The sequence below is a fragment of the Erithacus rubecula genome, assembly GCF_903797595.1.
Source record: "Erithacus rubecula genome assembly, chromosome: 27".
Lineage (NCBI taxonomy): Eukaryota > Metazoa > Chordata > Aves > Passeriformes > Muscicapidae > Erithacus > Erithacus rubecula.
This window is the reverse complement of record NC_136679.1, coordinates 1,641,832-1,654,671: the sequence shown is the minus strand read 5'-3', so window position 1 is coordinate 1,654,671 and position 12,840 is coordinate 1,641,832. Positions and strand designations below refer to the sequence as shown.

General features: G+C 44.4%; 2 protein-coding genes and 1 long non-coding RNA gene across 5 annotated transcripts in view; 2 read left to right on the top strand and 1 right to left on the bottom strand.

Annotated features, from left to right (window-relative positions):
- Nucleotides 1–12,840, top strand: part of IKZF3 (IKAROS family zinc finger 3) — a 56,899-nt gene that overhangs the window by 9,505 nt on the left and 34,554 nt on the right. Inside the window, exon 1 of one of the 2 annotated variants that reach the window (XM_079327548.1) lies at nucleotides 371–757. The exons of the other annotated variant lie outside the window; for it this stretch is intronic. Coding sequence (XP_079183674.1) covers nucleotides 670–757 — 88 coding nt within the window. The 5' untranslated portion in view covers nucleotides 371–669. Of the gene's footprint in view, nucleotides 1–370; nucleotides 758–12,840 lie in introns of those variants that run through there. 2 annotated transcript variants of the gene reach the window in all.
- Nucleotides 4,348–10,120, bottom strand: ZPBP2 (zona pellucida binding protein 2). 2 transcript variants are annotated; one of them, XM_079327557.1, is made up of 8 exons: nucleotides 9,995–10,120; nucleotides 8,998–9,075; nucleotides 8,405–8,530; nucleotides 7,923–8,084; nucleotides 6,972–7,190; nucleotides 5,956–6,041; nucleotides 5,215–5,392; nucleotides 4,348–4,681 (listed from the first exon to the last, which is right to left on the bottom strand). In XM_079327557.1, exons 1-8 carry the CDS (start codon nucleotides 10,074–10,076, stop codon nucleotides 4,581–4,583), a joined length of 1,032 nt encoding a protein of 343 aa, XP_079183683.1. In that variant the 5' UTR covers nucleotides 10,077–10,120; the 3' UTR covers nucleotides 4,348–4,580. The 2 variants fall into 2 exon arrangements, 1 of the variants encoding a protein (XP_079183683.1); XR_013776897.1 differs by having other exon boundaries at nucleotides 4,540–4,681; nucleotides 5,949–6,041.
- Nucleotides 10,353–12,640, top strand: LOC306812948. The gene is made up of 3 exons (XR_013776919.1): nucleotides 10,353–10,467; nucleotides 11,307–11,435; nucleotides 12,553–12,640. It is a non-coding gene; the product is annotated as an uncharacterized lncRNA (long non-coding RNA).

Sequence of the window (12,840 nt, the reverse complement as noted above, 5' to 3'; positions counted from 1 at the left end):
GGGATAAAAAACATAAGAAGTCTAATAAAAATCTGCAGTAAGATTTGGGAAGGTAACTTGGTCTGGGATGGATGGAATTGGGCTGGACTTAAGCTGCCAGTACTGTCAGACCAGTGTGTGACAGGGAATGGGGAAGAACAGAAAAATGGGTTTATGTGGATATTTCCTGGGGGTCCTCTGGCTAGCTTGGGGTCTCAGGAGCAGGGGCACAACCTGCCAGGTGGATTGAACCTCAAGGTGGGATTTTTCTCAACCCATTCTTTCCAGTTGTGAGGTGCTGTGGGCCAGATCCTGCTGGGAGAGAGAGCTGGCACTCGGCACGGTGGGCATGAAGAGCTCAGTGTTAAAGGCAACACTTCTCCTTCAACAGGGTATTAGAATCATCCCTTTTAATACCCTTCTCTGGGTAATTCATTTCCTGATGTAGATTTATCCCCAGGGATCAGCAGCAGGAGAATTAACAGCGTGACCTCCTTCGGTGCGTTCCAGCACGCCGGTAAATCCCGGTATTAACTTCCAAGGAGCTCTGCCCGCCCGGTGTCTCACTGACTTGGTCTCCCCTCCAGGGTGGAGGAAAATGTGTCACTGGGGCAAGATCTATGACCTGAATCCTCTTGGCAGGGATGATTCTTTGTCTGCTTGGTCCTGAAATCCCTCGGGAGCACAGGGATGGAGGAGTGTTCCTGGGAAACTCCCAGTATATCCAGTGCCAGGGGACACCCTGCCCCTGGGTCTGTGCTCCCGGCATGGGCTGGGGGCAGGGGGGCTTTGGGGGGCTTTAGGAGAAGGGTTTGGGGCAAGCCCGCTTTTCCTCAGCCCATAAGTGAAGTGTGTTCCTCAGCAGTGGCCCCAGAGTGCATCCTGAACTTTGAACTGATTAGATTTCCAAGAGGGAAGGAAGGATGTCTAATTGTTAAATTTCCACAATTAGGGAAATATTTATCAATAATTAGGAGTGATGGCAGCGATTACACTGGGATTAAAGCCAGGCTACACTTCATCACCCTCCTTTCAGTCAGGGGCCTTATTTATTTCTTTTCAACCCCCAAAAAAATCCATGTAGAGCTGCTTTGCTGACAGTAATGAATCATCTTTCTTCACTGCCTGCACAGGACTTATTAATCTGATGATGCCAGTGGCTCTAGGAAGGCTGCTAGGCACATTGTGTGGTCACTGGGCTTGGATAGGAGAAAATTTAATTTCAGTGGGTAGGAAAATGAAGCAGATCTAAAAATCACAGTAGCACTTCCTGTGCCTGTGGTTGAGAGCTCAGCACTTCAGTTGGCTGTGCACTCCCCTCCACACTCCCTGGTTATTTTCCCTCTCATCACTCATCCAAGGCAGGCATGGCTAGGTCCATTTTCCAACAGTTGTTCTTTTAGGATGAAGTTGTACCAATTAATAAATTGTGTGACCCTCAAAGTTTTCCCTCTCAGAGGGAAATGTTGTATTTCCAGGAATTTTTCCTGTCCCAGAAGACACAGGACCATCAGCCTCCATGGAGTGAGGCTCAGGTTCATCCTCCTATGGAAGCACTGGGGACCTGTGTCTGTGGCACCTTCAGTGCCACCTGGGCACTCTTGAAACACTCTCAACTCTTAGTCAAGGTTTGTTTTCAGGCAACTTTCCTCTGGAATTGCTGCTGGATGTGTCTTTGGAGGAATCCCTGGGGATGAACTAGCCAGGGCTGTATCACACCCATGCCAGGTGTGATGAGTACCTGGGATGTGCCAACCCTGTTCTGCCTGCTTCCCACAGCCCCTCTCCTTACCACCTGTGAGCAGGGGCCACAACTTGTGTCCTGGGCAGATTTGTGGCTCCTTCAGCTCCTCTTGGCTTAAATTTAGAGGAAAATTTTGATTGTGGGTTAATGAAGCTGCTGCAGGGAGTTACAAGATAACTTTCACACCAGAGCAGAAATGTCACTGTCACCCAATGGACGAGTTTGCTTGCAGCTCTGCAGTGAATGTTTGAACACGTGCTCCTTAAGTGTTTCTCAAGTGGGTTGTTCCAGGCAGCTCTGATGGGAAAACAATGGGTTGCAGCTTCCAGCTGGCAGATTATCCTGTTATTTTTGCCATTTGAGGATGTCTCAAAGCCCTCGTGTGCTGTCAGTACGTGCTGAGATCCAGGAGGTCTGTGTGGAGAAGAGGACAGGAAGTTTGAAGTTCTAAATTTATTATTTGTGAGGACTCCTCAGAGTTCTCAAGGTGTTGTGGTGGTTCCTTGGCACCAAGTGTGGTTAGAGCTGTGGGACCAGAGCAGGTTAAGGTGGGGGTTCAAAGGGGTGAGCCTGCAGGGGTGATGGAGTTGCCCCACCTCACCAAGAGTTTTCAGGTTTCCATGATTCCTCCTGTAAAACCAGAGCCAAGCAGAAGAGGAGAATTTGAGGAGTGTTTAAAACAGTGAGAATGGATCTTGCAGTTCCTCATGAGCTGTTGTAGCTGTGGGAGGTAGAGAGGGATGAGGTGAGAGGTGATCACAGGGATTTGTGTATCCCAAGGTGTGACAGGGAAGAGAGGTGTGAGGGATGAAAGCTCAGCTGCTGCCCCAGGCACCCAGCTCTGGCTGGATGCAGAGGACTTTCACACAGGAAAGGTCACAGAGAAGCCACTTCCTGTCAGGTTTTTATGAGTTTCCACAGAATTATTGTCACAAACTGCTTTGCAATGTGATACTTAAATATTTGAGCTATTTTTCTACTTTTAGAATCACAGAATTCCAGGATGGTTTGGGTTGGAGGGGACACTGCACCCCCTGTCAGGGCAGGGACAACTTCCACTATCCCAGAGTGCTCCAAGCTCTGCCCAATCTGCCCAAACACTTCCAGGGACCCAGGGTCTCACCACTCTCACAGGGAAGGATTTCCTCCATGTATCCAACTAAAATTGTCCCACTCAGTTTGAGGCCCACTGAAGAAGTGGAGGTGCTGGAAAAGCTTTTAGGAGGAAGCACAGCTCATTTGTGACTCTCCATGGCTCTTAGTACATACTTAGGGCTTTTTTCCCCTCATAATTGATGCATGTGGCATTTCCTCCTGCTGAAATAGGCCAAGAGAACCAGGCAGCACTGCTGAGCCTGGCTGCTTCATCTGCCTCAGCCTGAGCCATGCACGGTGTCCAGTTGGCAGTGAGGATAATCAGCCCAAGGGCAGTGGAAATGCTCATTACAGCACACTTTATTCCTCAGTATTTAATAAGTAATGACTCTGAAAAGCTCGGAGCGGGGTCTGTGCCCGTGCTGTCTCCTGCTGTGTTCCTGTCACTATGGATAAGTTAAACTGGGTTGAACTGGGTCGATTTTTGGATGAATACCCACCAAGGAATGTTGAGATGTTGTAAGAAGTTGGGGTTGTTGAGTGGGAGATGCTTCTTTTGCTTGACTTAGTTTTGCTTTGTGAAAAAAGGAGGGAAGCTGGGCACTGCTTTCCACGGCTCAGTGTGTGTGTAGAAACTGAATTCTCTGATGTCCCTCAACAAAGTGAGTCAGGAAGGCAGAAACTTCCACAGAGAACAGCTTAGAAAGAAGCTGTGAAAGTCTGTGTTCCAGGAGCTGTGCCATGGGAGGCTCAGCTGGGGCTGGGGAACTGTTGGAGTTACACATGATGTTCTTGATAGTGGTCAAAAAATCTTTACTCACTCTGTGAGCAGGGTGATGGATCACTGCAGATCCAGCAGCTAACCTTCCAGAGTGGGTTGGGATGAGGTTTCTCTGGGAAGAAAACGTTCCCATTAGCTCAGTGCTTTGGCAATTTGTATCATCCGGTGAACTGGTCAGGAATTCCCAGCTGGTGTAAGAGGATCATTTGTTCCTGCAGCACCTGGGGCCAGCTGGGTCCTGCACGAGGGTTTGTGCAGCTGAAGGGGAAGATGCAGCAGGAGGAGGTGGAAGAGGCTCTGCAGACTCTCTGCTTCCCTCTGGAATGTTCCCTCTTTATTCTGGGAACAAGGAGAGAGCCATAACCTGGGTCCTTAACCTTCCTAAATGCTGGGCTATGTAATCTGTTAGTCACCCTCTCTTTTGTCTTGGAGACCTGATTTTCCTTTCTCCTCATGTCCAGGCTGGAACATTTCAGAAACAGTGAAAGAAATGTGGGGGGAAAAAAAAAAAAAGAAGGGGGGAAAGTAACACTTTTAAATCTCAAAGATCAAATACTTCTGTTAGTATCTGCTAGAAATTCCTCACAGAGATTTTGGCATATGCCAGTCTGGCACATAACTCCATCACAGCCACCTGCCATCCTGCCTGGAATTGTTTGTAGCTCCTTTGTGTTCTCTGAGCAGCACAAAGCTGTGGCGTGTCTGGTGTCACCACCAAGAAACAGACAGTTTCAGCCACGTGACAAACTTCCTTTTTTTCCCATTTAATTACTTCTCCTTGCATGAACACTGTGTTTTTAAGCAGTGCTTTTTTTCAGTCTAAGGGGTCTGTGAACACAGGAAAACCTAGGGGTGGATGAATGAGGATGTTTCGTTCCACAGGGAACGGAGGATTCCAGGATTGACAGATAAAATGAAAAAAACACCACAAAACCAAGAATTCTTTACCAGCTGCTCCTTGGTTTTCCAGTCTCTGCCAGTTTAATAGCAGGATACTGCTCCATACATTCTGGCTTGAGGGTTGTCACAGGTCCAACACGACACCCCATTGTCGGGACTGTAAGTTCCAGGACCACAAACCACTGTGAAGAGAATAGAGTTGGAGTTCCAGCCACCCTCCCTCACCTCAGGGGGACCATCAGACATCCCCATGAGCTTTCCCAGTGCCCTTGGGATCTCCTGCCCTTCCAGAGCTCCCTGAGCCTCTGGCTAAATCCCTCCCAACTCCACAACCTGCAGCAAGTGCTGCAAAAGAATTTGAAAAAACAGCAGAGAATTGGCTAGCAGGAATTTCATGAAGAGAATTGTTTCTTATGGACTCTAGATCCTGAGAACTGTCACTCACCAGTGACCTGGAAGGAAAAAAACCCACTGCACTGCTTCTACTTTGCATGGAAATGCAGCTACACCTGTGAGCGCACCGACACGCTCCACTGGCTCATTTCCTATCATTACTTTCTATCCCTAATGTGAATATCTTCCCAAAGGATGAACAGAAATATCCCTGCTTTTGACCCCAATATTTCCCTAATCCTCCCCAGAGCTCTGTTCCCAGCTCTAATCAGCTATATTTAAATCAATGAGCTCTATTTCAATGGATGGGTTTGGTATTTACCACAGCAGCTGGCGCAGTTCTGGTGGGTGAGGTGGTTTTTCCCAAAACCTGGCCTGCAGCTGTCAATGGGAGTCATGGAGAAGCTGTTGTCCACGTACTGAATTGTAGGAACAGCATGAAACTCGTACTTCAAAACATCCCTCAGCTGATGGAAAAACCTCCCAATTAGCTCTGCTGCCTAAAATTCAGAAGTATTGGGAGAATAAAAACATAACCAGTTGGTTTTTGTTGGTTTAAAAATATCAGGAAATGTTTTCTAGTCTTGTCACCTTTATTGGGAGTGTTTCTTGGCTTCAAAAGGCTTGGAATCAGACCTAGGATGTGAGTTGATCCCAGGATTTAATATTTAGAAGGCAGAGAGAACAGATTTCAGAAATTGGCTACAGTAGACTTACTTTAAATTGCATTCCATTGACCAAACAATAAATTAAAGATTTCATTTAGTGGACTGGAAATTCAATATAAATAATAATGTTTCTCATTCTTTACTATTAGAAGCAAATACAAAGCAAGTAATGAGCCTGATTTTTAAACTGTTTTTTAAAGCTATTTATATCAATTTAACTTCTAAACCCATTTTTCTTCCTGAATGGAATTATTTTAAATCCATGAATCATCATTTGCAGTATTAATCCCACAAAATCTGGGTAAAGATGGATTACTACCAGTCATATGTGCAGGAGCTAAGGCAGAGGTAAGTGTTAGAGAGGCAGAGGAGAAATGAGGTGACTGACACAGAACCTGTCGGACTCTCCCATTTGTCACATCTTCACAGTCATAAGGAACATCCTGGCAAACTTCTTCCCATCCTGGTGCAAATGGATTGACTGTGGATGGAGGAAAAAAGATCCATGAAAAAAGGGAAAAAAGAAAGATTAGGTCCTTGTGGTTTTCCATTCCTTTGTTTAATAGGAGTCAGAAGTCAAATTAGAAATACACTAAGCTGAGAGAATTGAACTAAATGTCTCACATAGCAACCTCAGGGTCCTAAAAGGCTGAAGTTATATGTAAAATTAAAAATCTTTGGGTCATTAAACTGTCTTGACTTTACTTAGGGGGAAATATCCACAAAAGTGCTCCATAATCTGCTGGATGGTCCCTCTTGGTGTGTGGTGAGAGCAGATACAGGAGTGAATGTGGTCAGAGAATTAAAGAATAACTTCCTCCCTGCAGTGATAAACCATTTCTAACTCAAGGCAGCATCTGGGCTGATTTAACTTGTTTGTGAGGTTAAACCAGCTCAGTATTGCCATGAGGGAGCTTTGAAGCTCTTGCTTTAGCTCTGTGCAGTTTCCTAGAATCAAGCAAAAATATTCAAGGCTGGGCTGGATGGGACTTTCCACTTGATACACTAGAAGATATGTGGCAGGGAGGAATTGAAAGAGCTTTAAACCAAACCATTCTGTGATTCTAAAACCAGACTTCCTAAAAATCAAACACAGAAAACCTAAATATGACAGTGAAATTAGGATATATTATGGGCTGTCTCCTTCTGACAATCCTTTCTAACCTTGCTAATACCTGCTCTCGCTAGGACTGTAAAAAGTTAAACTCTAAATTTCACATAAAAACTGCGTTTTAGCTCCATCTGTGGGCAACAAAAAAAAATACAGGGACTCAAAAAAAAAAAAAAGGAAACAAACCCAGAACAACTTTCAAAGGTGCTCTTGACTCTGCTGTTTTTCAGACATTGTTTATAGCACTCACAAATTGTTCATAACAACAAACGATCCCTCCCAAACAAGCACTGAAATTACCTAGGAAATGAACAAACAGCTCATGCTGGAGGCCATTCTTTGGTGTCCTGATGGAGTGGCACTTGTAGGACCAGGCTGTGATGTGGCAGGTCAGGTGAGAGATGGTGCTGTTGAGGATTTTGTTTAATTTCTGGACGAACAAGTTGTTGGTTTGCAGCCTGCAGCTCGTGGTGCTGAAGCGAACAGACATCTGATAGGAATGGTCAGCCTCCCTGTAGGCTGGGAGGAAAACAGCTTGGGTGTGAATCTGGGGTGGAATCACAGATCCAATCTTAGATTATCAGTTCTTTGTATCTGAAATGTGGGCTTTTATTCAAAAGTTAAGTAAATAAATAAAGCACAGTCATTAATTGTGCCATAATATGTTAGTGCTGACTCAATAGTAAGGGACATTTTAATTTGAAGTATAAAGGAATTTATGTATTTACTGGACATTGTGTTCCTAAATAATGAAAACAAAAAAAAGGAGGTAAATAGTGAAATGTCAAAGAACCAGCATGTCTGCAAAGCTGTGTGTCTGGAACAGATTGGTGCCAATTCTACACAATTATGGTGTAGGAGTAATTTTATTATTATTTTAAAAGTTAGTGTTTCTCAAGTGGTTTTGGATTGTTATGTTGTGGGTGGGAAGTGATGTTGGTGAAGAGTGGATACAAGAGGTGAAAGAGGCTGGAGTGCAGATCTCTGGAATTCTAGCAGTTAATTTTATACCTAAGGGTAAAGATTATTTTATTGCCATGCATCCTTGGGAGCAGTAATATTAAACTCTTTCCAAAACCAGGGTGCATGTGTGTGTATAAGTAAAAACTGTTTTTTTAAAAAAATTATTTTATTCTGGGATAACACTTTAACTATTTTGGTTTTTTTTAATCAAACTTTGCAATAAACATGAAGTTCACAAACCCACCAATCTGCAAAGGCCATGTGCTTACTCCTAACTTACAATCTTACCATAAACCATGAATTTATAAGCCTCAACCATTTCTATTTCTTCCTGAGTTGTAGTTTCAATGACTTTGTGGGAGAGAGTGCAAGTGTAGGCACCAGACATTGACACCCTGAAATCCATCACCATCAGCTTCCCTGTCTCTGTCAGATTCACATATTCTTGCCCTAAAACAGAAATATTGGATTACCAAAAAACTGCCATTTTCTGATACATTTAGGACATTTGAAGATAAAATCTTGATCCTGTGCATAATGATGCTGGTTCATGTTAGCCTTAAATGATCTATAATTTATGACTTTTAGGATTTACTACAAATTGCCTTTTAGATCAAGCATTTGGAACTTTTAGAGGGAGAAATGGAGTTTAATGTCAGAACTTGTGGAAATATCTGACAAAGGGCCAAGGAACTATTTGGAACCACTTCAGGGGGGGATGGGATGAATAAAAACAAGGAAAATATCTGATATTTTAAGTCTGAACTAACCTTGTAAATATCTTCCATCTGGACCAGTCCACAAATAGTTGGGATCTATTATTTTTTCTTGAGAAAGAGCCAAATCCATACAGACCAGAAATGGGCTGTTTGTGAACACCTTAACATACACACTCACTGCAACACAGAATCAGGTAAATTCTGTAAAATGCTGATATTGAATGAAATCACAAAAAAAATCTCCTCACTGAAAACTATGTTTAAAGTGTATTTTTCAGTTTTGGACTTGCAAAATGTAATATTAAAGATCAATCTCCATTTGTGCTTAATTAATACCCTGGAACTGTCCACAGTGTGGCTGGTGCTGACTGTTAGAGGGAGACACTCACGTCCCACACACAAACTGTGGTGCAGACAAAAAGAAAAGCACCAGATTTTTCATTGAAATTTTCATTTAGATGTTAAATTTTCATCAGTGCTTCCAGCAGTACTATGGGACAAATATATTTCCATCCTCATTTCCCCTTCCCTTGTTCCTGTGCATACAAGGTTTCATGTGTAGTGGTGCTACATAATGATCCCTGGACTTAAAACCCCAAATTCCAGTAAAAACTAGATATAGATAGAAAAAAGGACGAATTTACCTTCATGCCTAGTGTCACCATAAACTTCATTCTTTCCAATTAAATCAATAGATTGCTCTTCCTTAGGTTCTGCTCTCGCTGTAGTAATTGGAATATTAGAGATCAATCTAAATGTATGATTGTTAATCCTTTATTTCACCCTGGTTTCTGCCTTATTTTGTTTCTTCTGTCTTACTTTTCCTTATTCCCTATGGTTTTCTCTTAGCAGCAAGCAGGAGTGCATGTTTTAGACCTGTCACTCTTTAATTATTTTAGTGCCCATGTTGCAAACCTGTCTGAATGTACCAGGTTCCAGACCAGATGAAGTTTCCTCTTTACAAAAAGCCACTAAAACAGTTATAAAATCTAACTATAAAGTGAATGCTCTGTAGTGTGACCTTGAGACAACACAAGGGATCTCTCTTTCCTTTTTGGAAAACATCAGACTGGTGTCAGCGTGAAGAATCCGTGACAAGAATCCCAAGGAGAGAAAATAGTTGGAAATAGTTGGAAATAGTTGTGGGGTTTTTTTTCAGGCCGTGGACACACTGGGGTGATCCTGCCTGACTGTTGTGTCCTAGGGTTGGGTCTGGGGGACAGTGGGGTGTCACTGGAACCTCTGAGAGCCCCTCTTAAGGGTCTTCAGCTGCCTGTCCTCTCTTAAGAAGCTTTTATTCACTCTAAGGGAAGGTTTTATGGGGATATTTGTCCCTCACAGAGCAGCACCCAGCAGTGTGGTGTCAATGGAGCTCACTCTCCCCTGTAACGAGGCTTCATCTCTCACTGAGGGAAGTGTTTTTGGGGACATCTGTCCCCCACAAAGCAGCAGTACCCACCCATGGGGTGTCACCTCCACCTCAATCCCTCACTCTTGAGGGAAGGAAGGTTCTATGTGGATTCCCCACCCCTCTCAGCAAAACCGCTGACGGACTCCGATCCCCTCCACCACCCTCCGAGCCAACCGGCCTCACACCAACACAACCCCCCGCGGCTCCTCCTCACCCTTAGCCCCTCTCACCCCATCCTGCCGCCACCACCGCGGCCGCCACGGCCAGGAGAGCGCCCGGGGGGCAGCGGGGCCGCCCGCCGCCCCCCGCCATGCTCCCGCCGCCCCTCACAACGGCCGCCGCGGGCGCGAGGGGGCGCTAACGGCCCCGCTCCCGCCGCCTCCCGCCCCGCGCGCGCACGGCGCTTCCCGCCCTTTTTCCTCCCCTCACGGCTCAGGGCGGGAAGGGTGAGGCGTCCCCGCCCGGGGTCCCTCGCTCCTCCTCCGCTCCCTCGCCCACACCCGCTGCTTTTTACACTGTTTTTAAAACATCCTGCTTCCTCGCCAGCACTACATTGAGTTTTTAAACAGTATTTTGTTGTGGGGAGGGTTTTTTTTTTTGTTTTCTCGCTTTCAGGCCCCTGAGGCGCTTGGCAGCGGCCCCGGCCTCCCCCTCCGCGCCCGTTGTCGCACTTCAGCCCCACATCGCTCCTCCACAGTGCGCAGTGAGCTGTGTTTTTGACTCTAAAGTGGTTTTTCCCGGCTGTGGGACAAGGAGAGGGAAGTACAGAGGAAAAAGGGGGGAAAAGGCTTCGTCATGGCTGTGTCTGTCAGTGCTGAACGTGCCCTGGGCTATGGAAGGTGTCCCTGCCCATGGCGGGGTGGGGAAGGAGGGGAACTGGGTGGGCTTTAAGGTCCTTTACAACCCAACCATTCTGTGTTTCTGTCTCTTACTGTGAGAAAGATTGAAAGTAATAGCTGGGCACATCCTGTGGCTTTTCCTCCTGAGAGGCTGGGTGTTCTTCAGCTGCAGGTTTCTAGAGAAAGTCATTACAGGACACATTTTTTTTTTTTCCACTTAAAAGCAAAAACCATCCCTTTCAGTACCTAAAAAGGGTCCATAAGAGCTGGAAAGGGATCTTATACAAGGGCTTGGAGTGATGGTACAAGGGGAAAAGCTTCAGCTAAAAACAAGAGATTCAAATTGTGTATTGGGAAGAAATTCTCTGTGAGTGTGGTGAGGCCCTGGAATGGATTTACCAGGGAAGTTGTCCCTGGAAGTGTCCAAGGCCAGGTTGGATGGGGCTTGGAGCAACCTGGAAGAATGGAAGGTATCCCTGCCGTGGCAGGGGTGGAAATTGATGGTTTTTAAATTCCATTCCAACCCAAACCCCTCTGATTCGGCCACTTGCAGCGGCTGAAATTAAGCACAGAGTGCACAGTTGCTGGCTCGAAAATAAAGCCAAATGCCACAGTATCACTGCATGTAACTTCCAAGTCAGTTACATGTTTTGGAAAACTTGTGTCTTTGAAACTTTTAAGCATGTAACTGTTTTGTTTCTAGAGCAGGTGATGCAAAAACCCTCTGGAAGCTGCCGGCGGGGAGAGGAGGATCTTTGCATTTGACCCCACAGCGAATTCCGTGACTCTCAAGACCAGAACAGTGGCCGAGCCTCTGGAAATTAGCAAAATAGTATTTATCCTACCTACCTAAATCATATTTATCACTCCAGACCATGCTAGTGTCCAAAAATGATATCACTGTATTTGCATAACAAATATGGAACCAACCAACGTAGGAATAAGAGTTATTTTTACAGAGAGCTGTGAAAGTTTTGATGCTTCTATGTAAAAAGAGCACTCAAGTTATGAGTTTCCTTTAATAAAGAAAAGAAAAATTTGGTAAAAATACAAAAATAAAAGTGTTGAAAAGGAGATATCAAGTTATTGATGGAAAACAGTTTTCTGCTTTCTACTCAGGTATTCTTCTTCCTTAGACCAACACATTATCTCCAGTGGTCATGTAAGGTGTAAGAACTGTGTCAGGGTTTTCGTTTTTAATATCCTTGAGCTGCTGAGTAGGTCTGAACCAGGACCACCTCAGACAATCCCTCGTTCCCATGCACATGTTTTCAGTTTTACTCAAAGTGAACATTTCATGCTGACACTGTGCAGGCAAAATGATTCAATTTGTAACATGTCTGCTATAAACAAGTCGTATTTCAGCCTGAGCAGCCCTCAATTCCTAAGAATATTTATAGCTCATTTCGGGTCCTGCACAGCCCATCAGTCCCCAGGTTTCTAATTATTATGAAATAATATCTCTACTATAAAGCTTTGGCTGCAGTTTTGGTTCTTTATAAACTCACAGTCAGTATCTTTAGCCAAATGACTCATTTATTTTCAGTGCTATGATATTTCTGAGTCCCAGACTGGTAAATTGTCATTATAGACTTGTAAGCTTTGGGGGATGGGAGGGAGGGAGAATGGGTTAAGAACAGGAAGTGTTGCAGGCAAGATTTGATAGAACAAAATGTGAATTCAGGTATTTATATTTGTATCTCAAACCTGGGTTACTGGGGTTTATTTTTTTGTTGGGTTTTTTGGTTGTTGTTGTTGTTCATTTTTTTATTTTTTGGTATGGGATTTTTTGTCTGTTTTGTTGTTTGTTTTTTGTTGGGTTTTTTTGGAGGGGGGCGTTTTGGGTTAACAGAGTATCAGTAGGAAATACTAGAAGAGGACAAAAATCTGCAGTTTTAAACTTGATCATGGAGTGAGTAGATATTAAAAAGGTGAATATTTTATCCTAGGAAATATGTAGAGAGATTTCCATGAGTGCAGTCAGGTGAAGGACCTGTTGCAGGGCTCTGGAGAGGCTGCAGACCACAAGTTCTGTCTGGTCTTTCAGGTGAGTGATCCAAAGGTGGGATCACACAAAGGAGGGTCACAATTAGCCCAGGGATATTTTTATAGACTGGGAAAACCAGGCTTGTTTGATTTGTGCCCTTAAAATAAAAACAGAGTGAAGAGACAATTGTTTCTCTGAATGGAAAAACAATTGTATGAGGGAATGAGGGAGAGTAGAGATTTAAATCAGA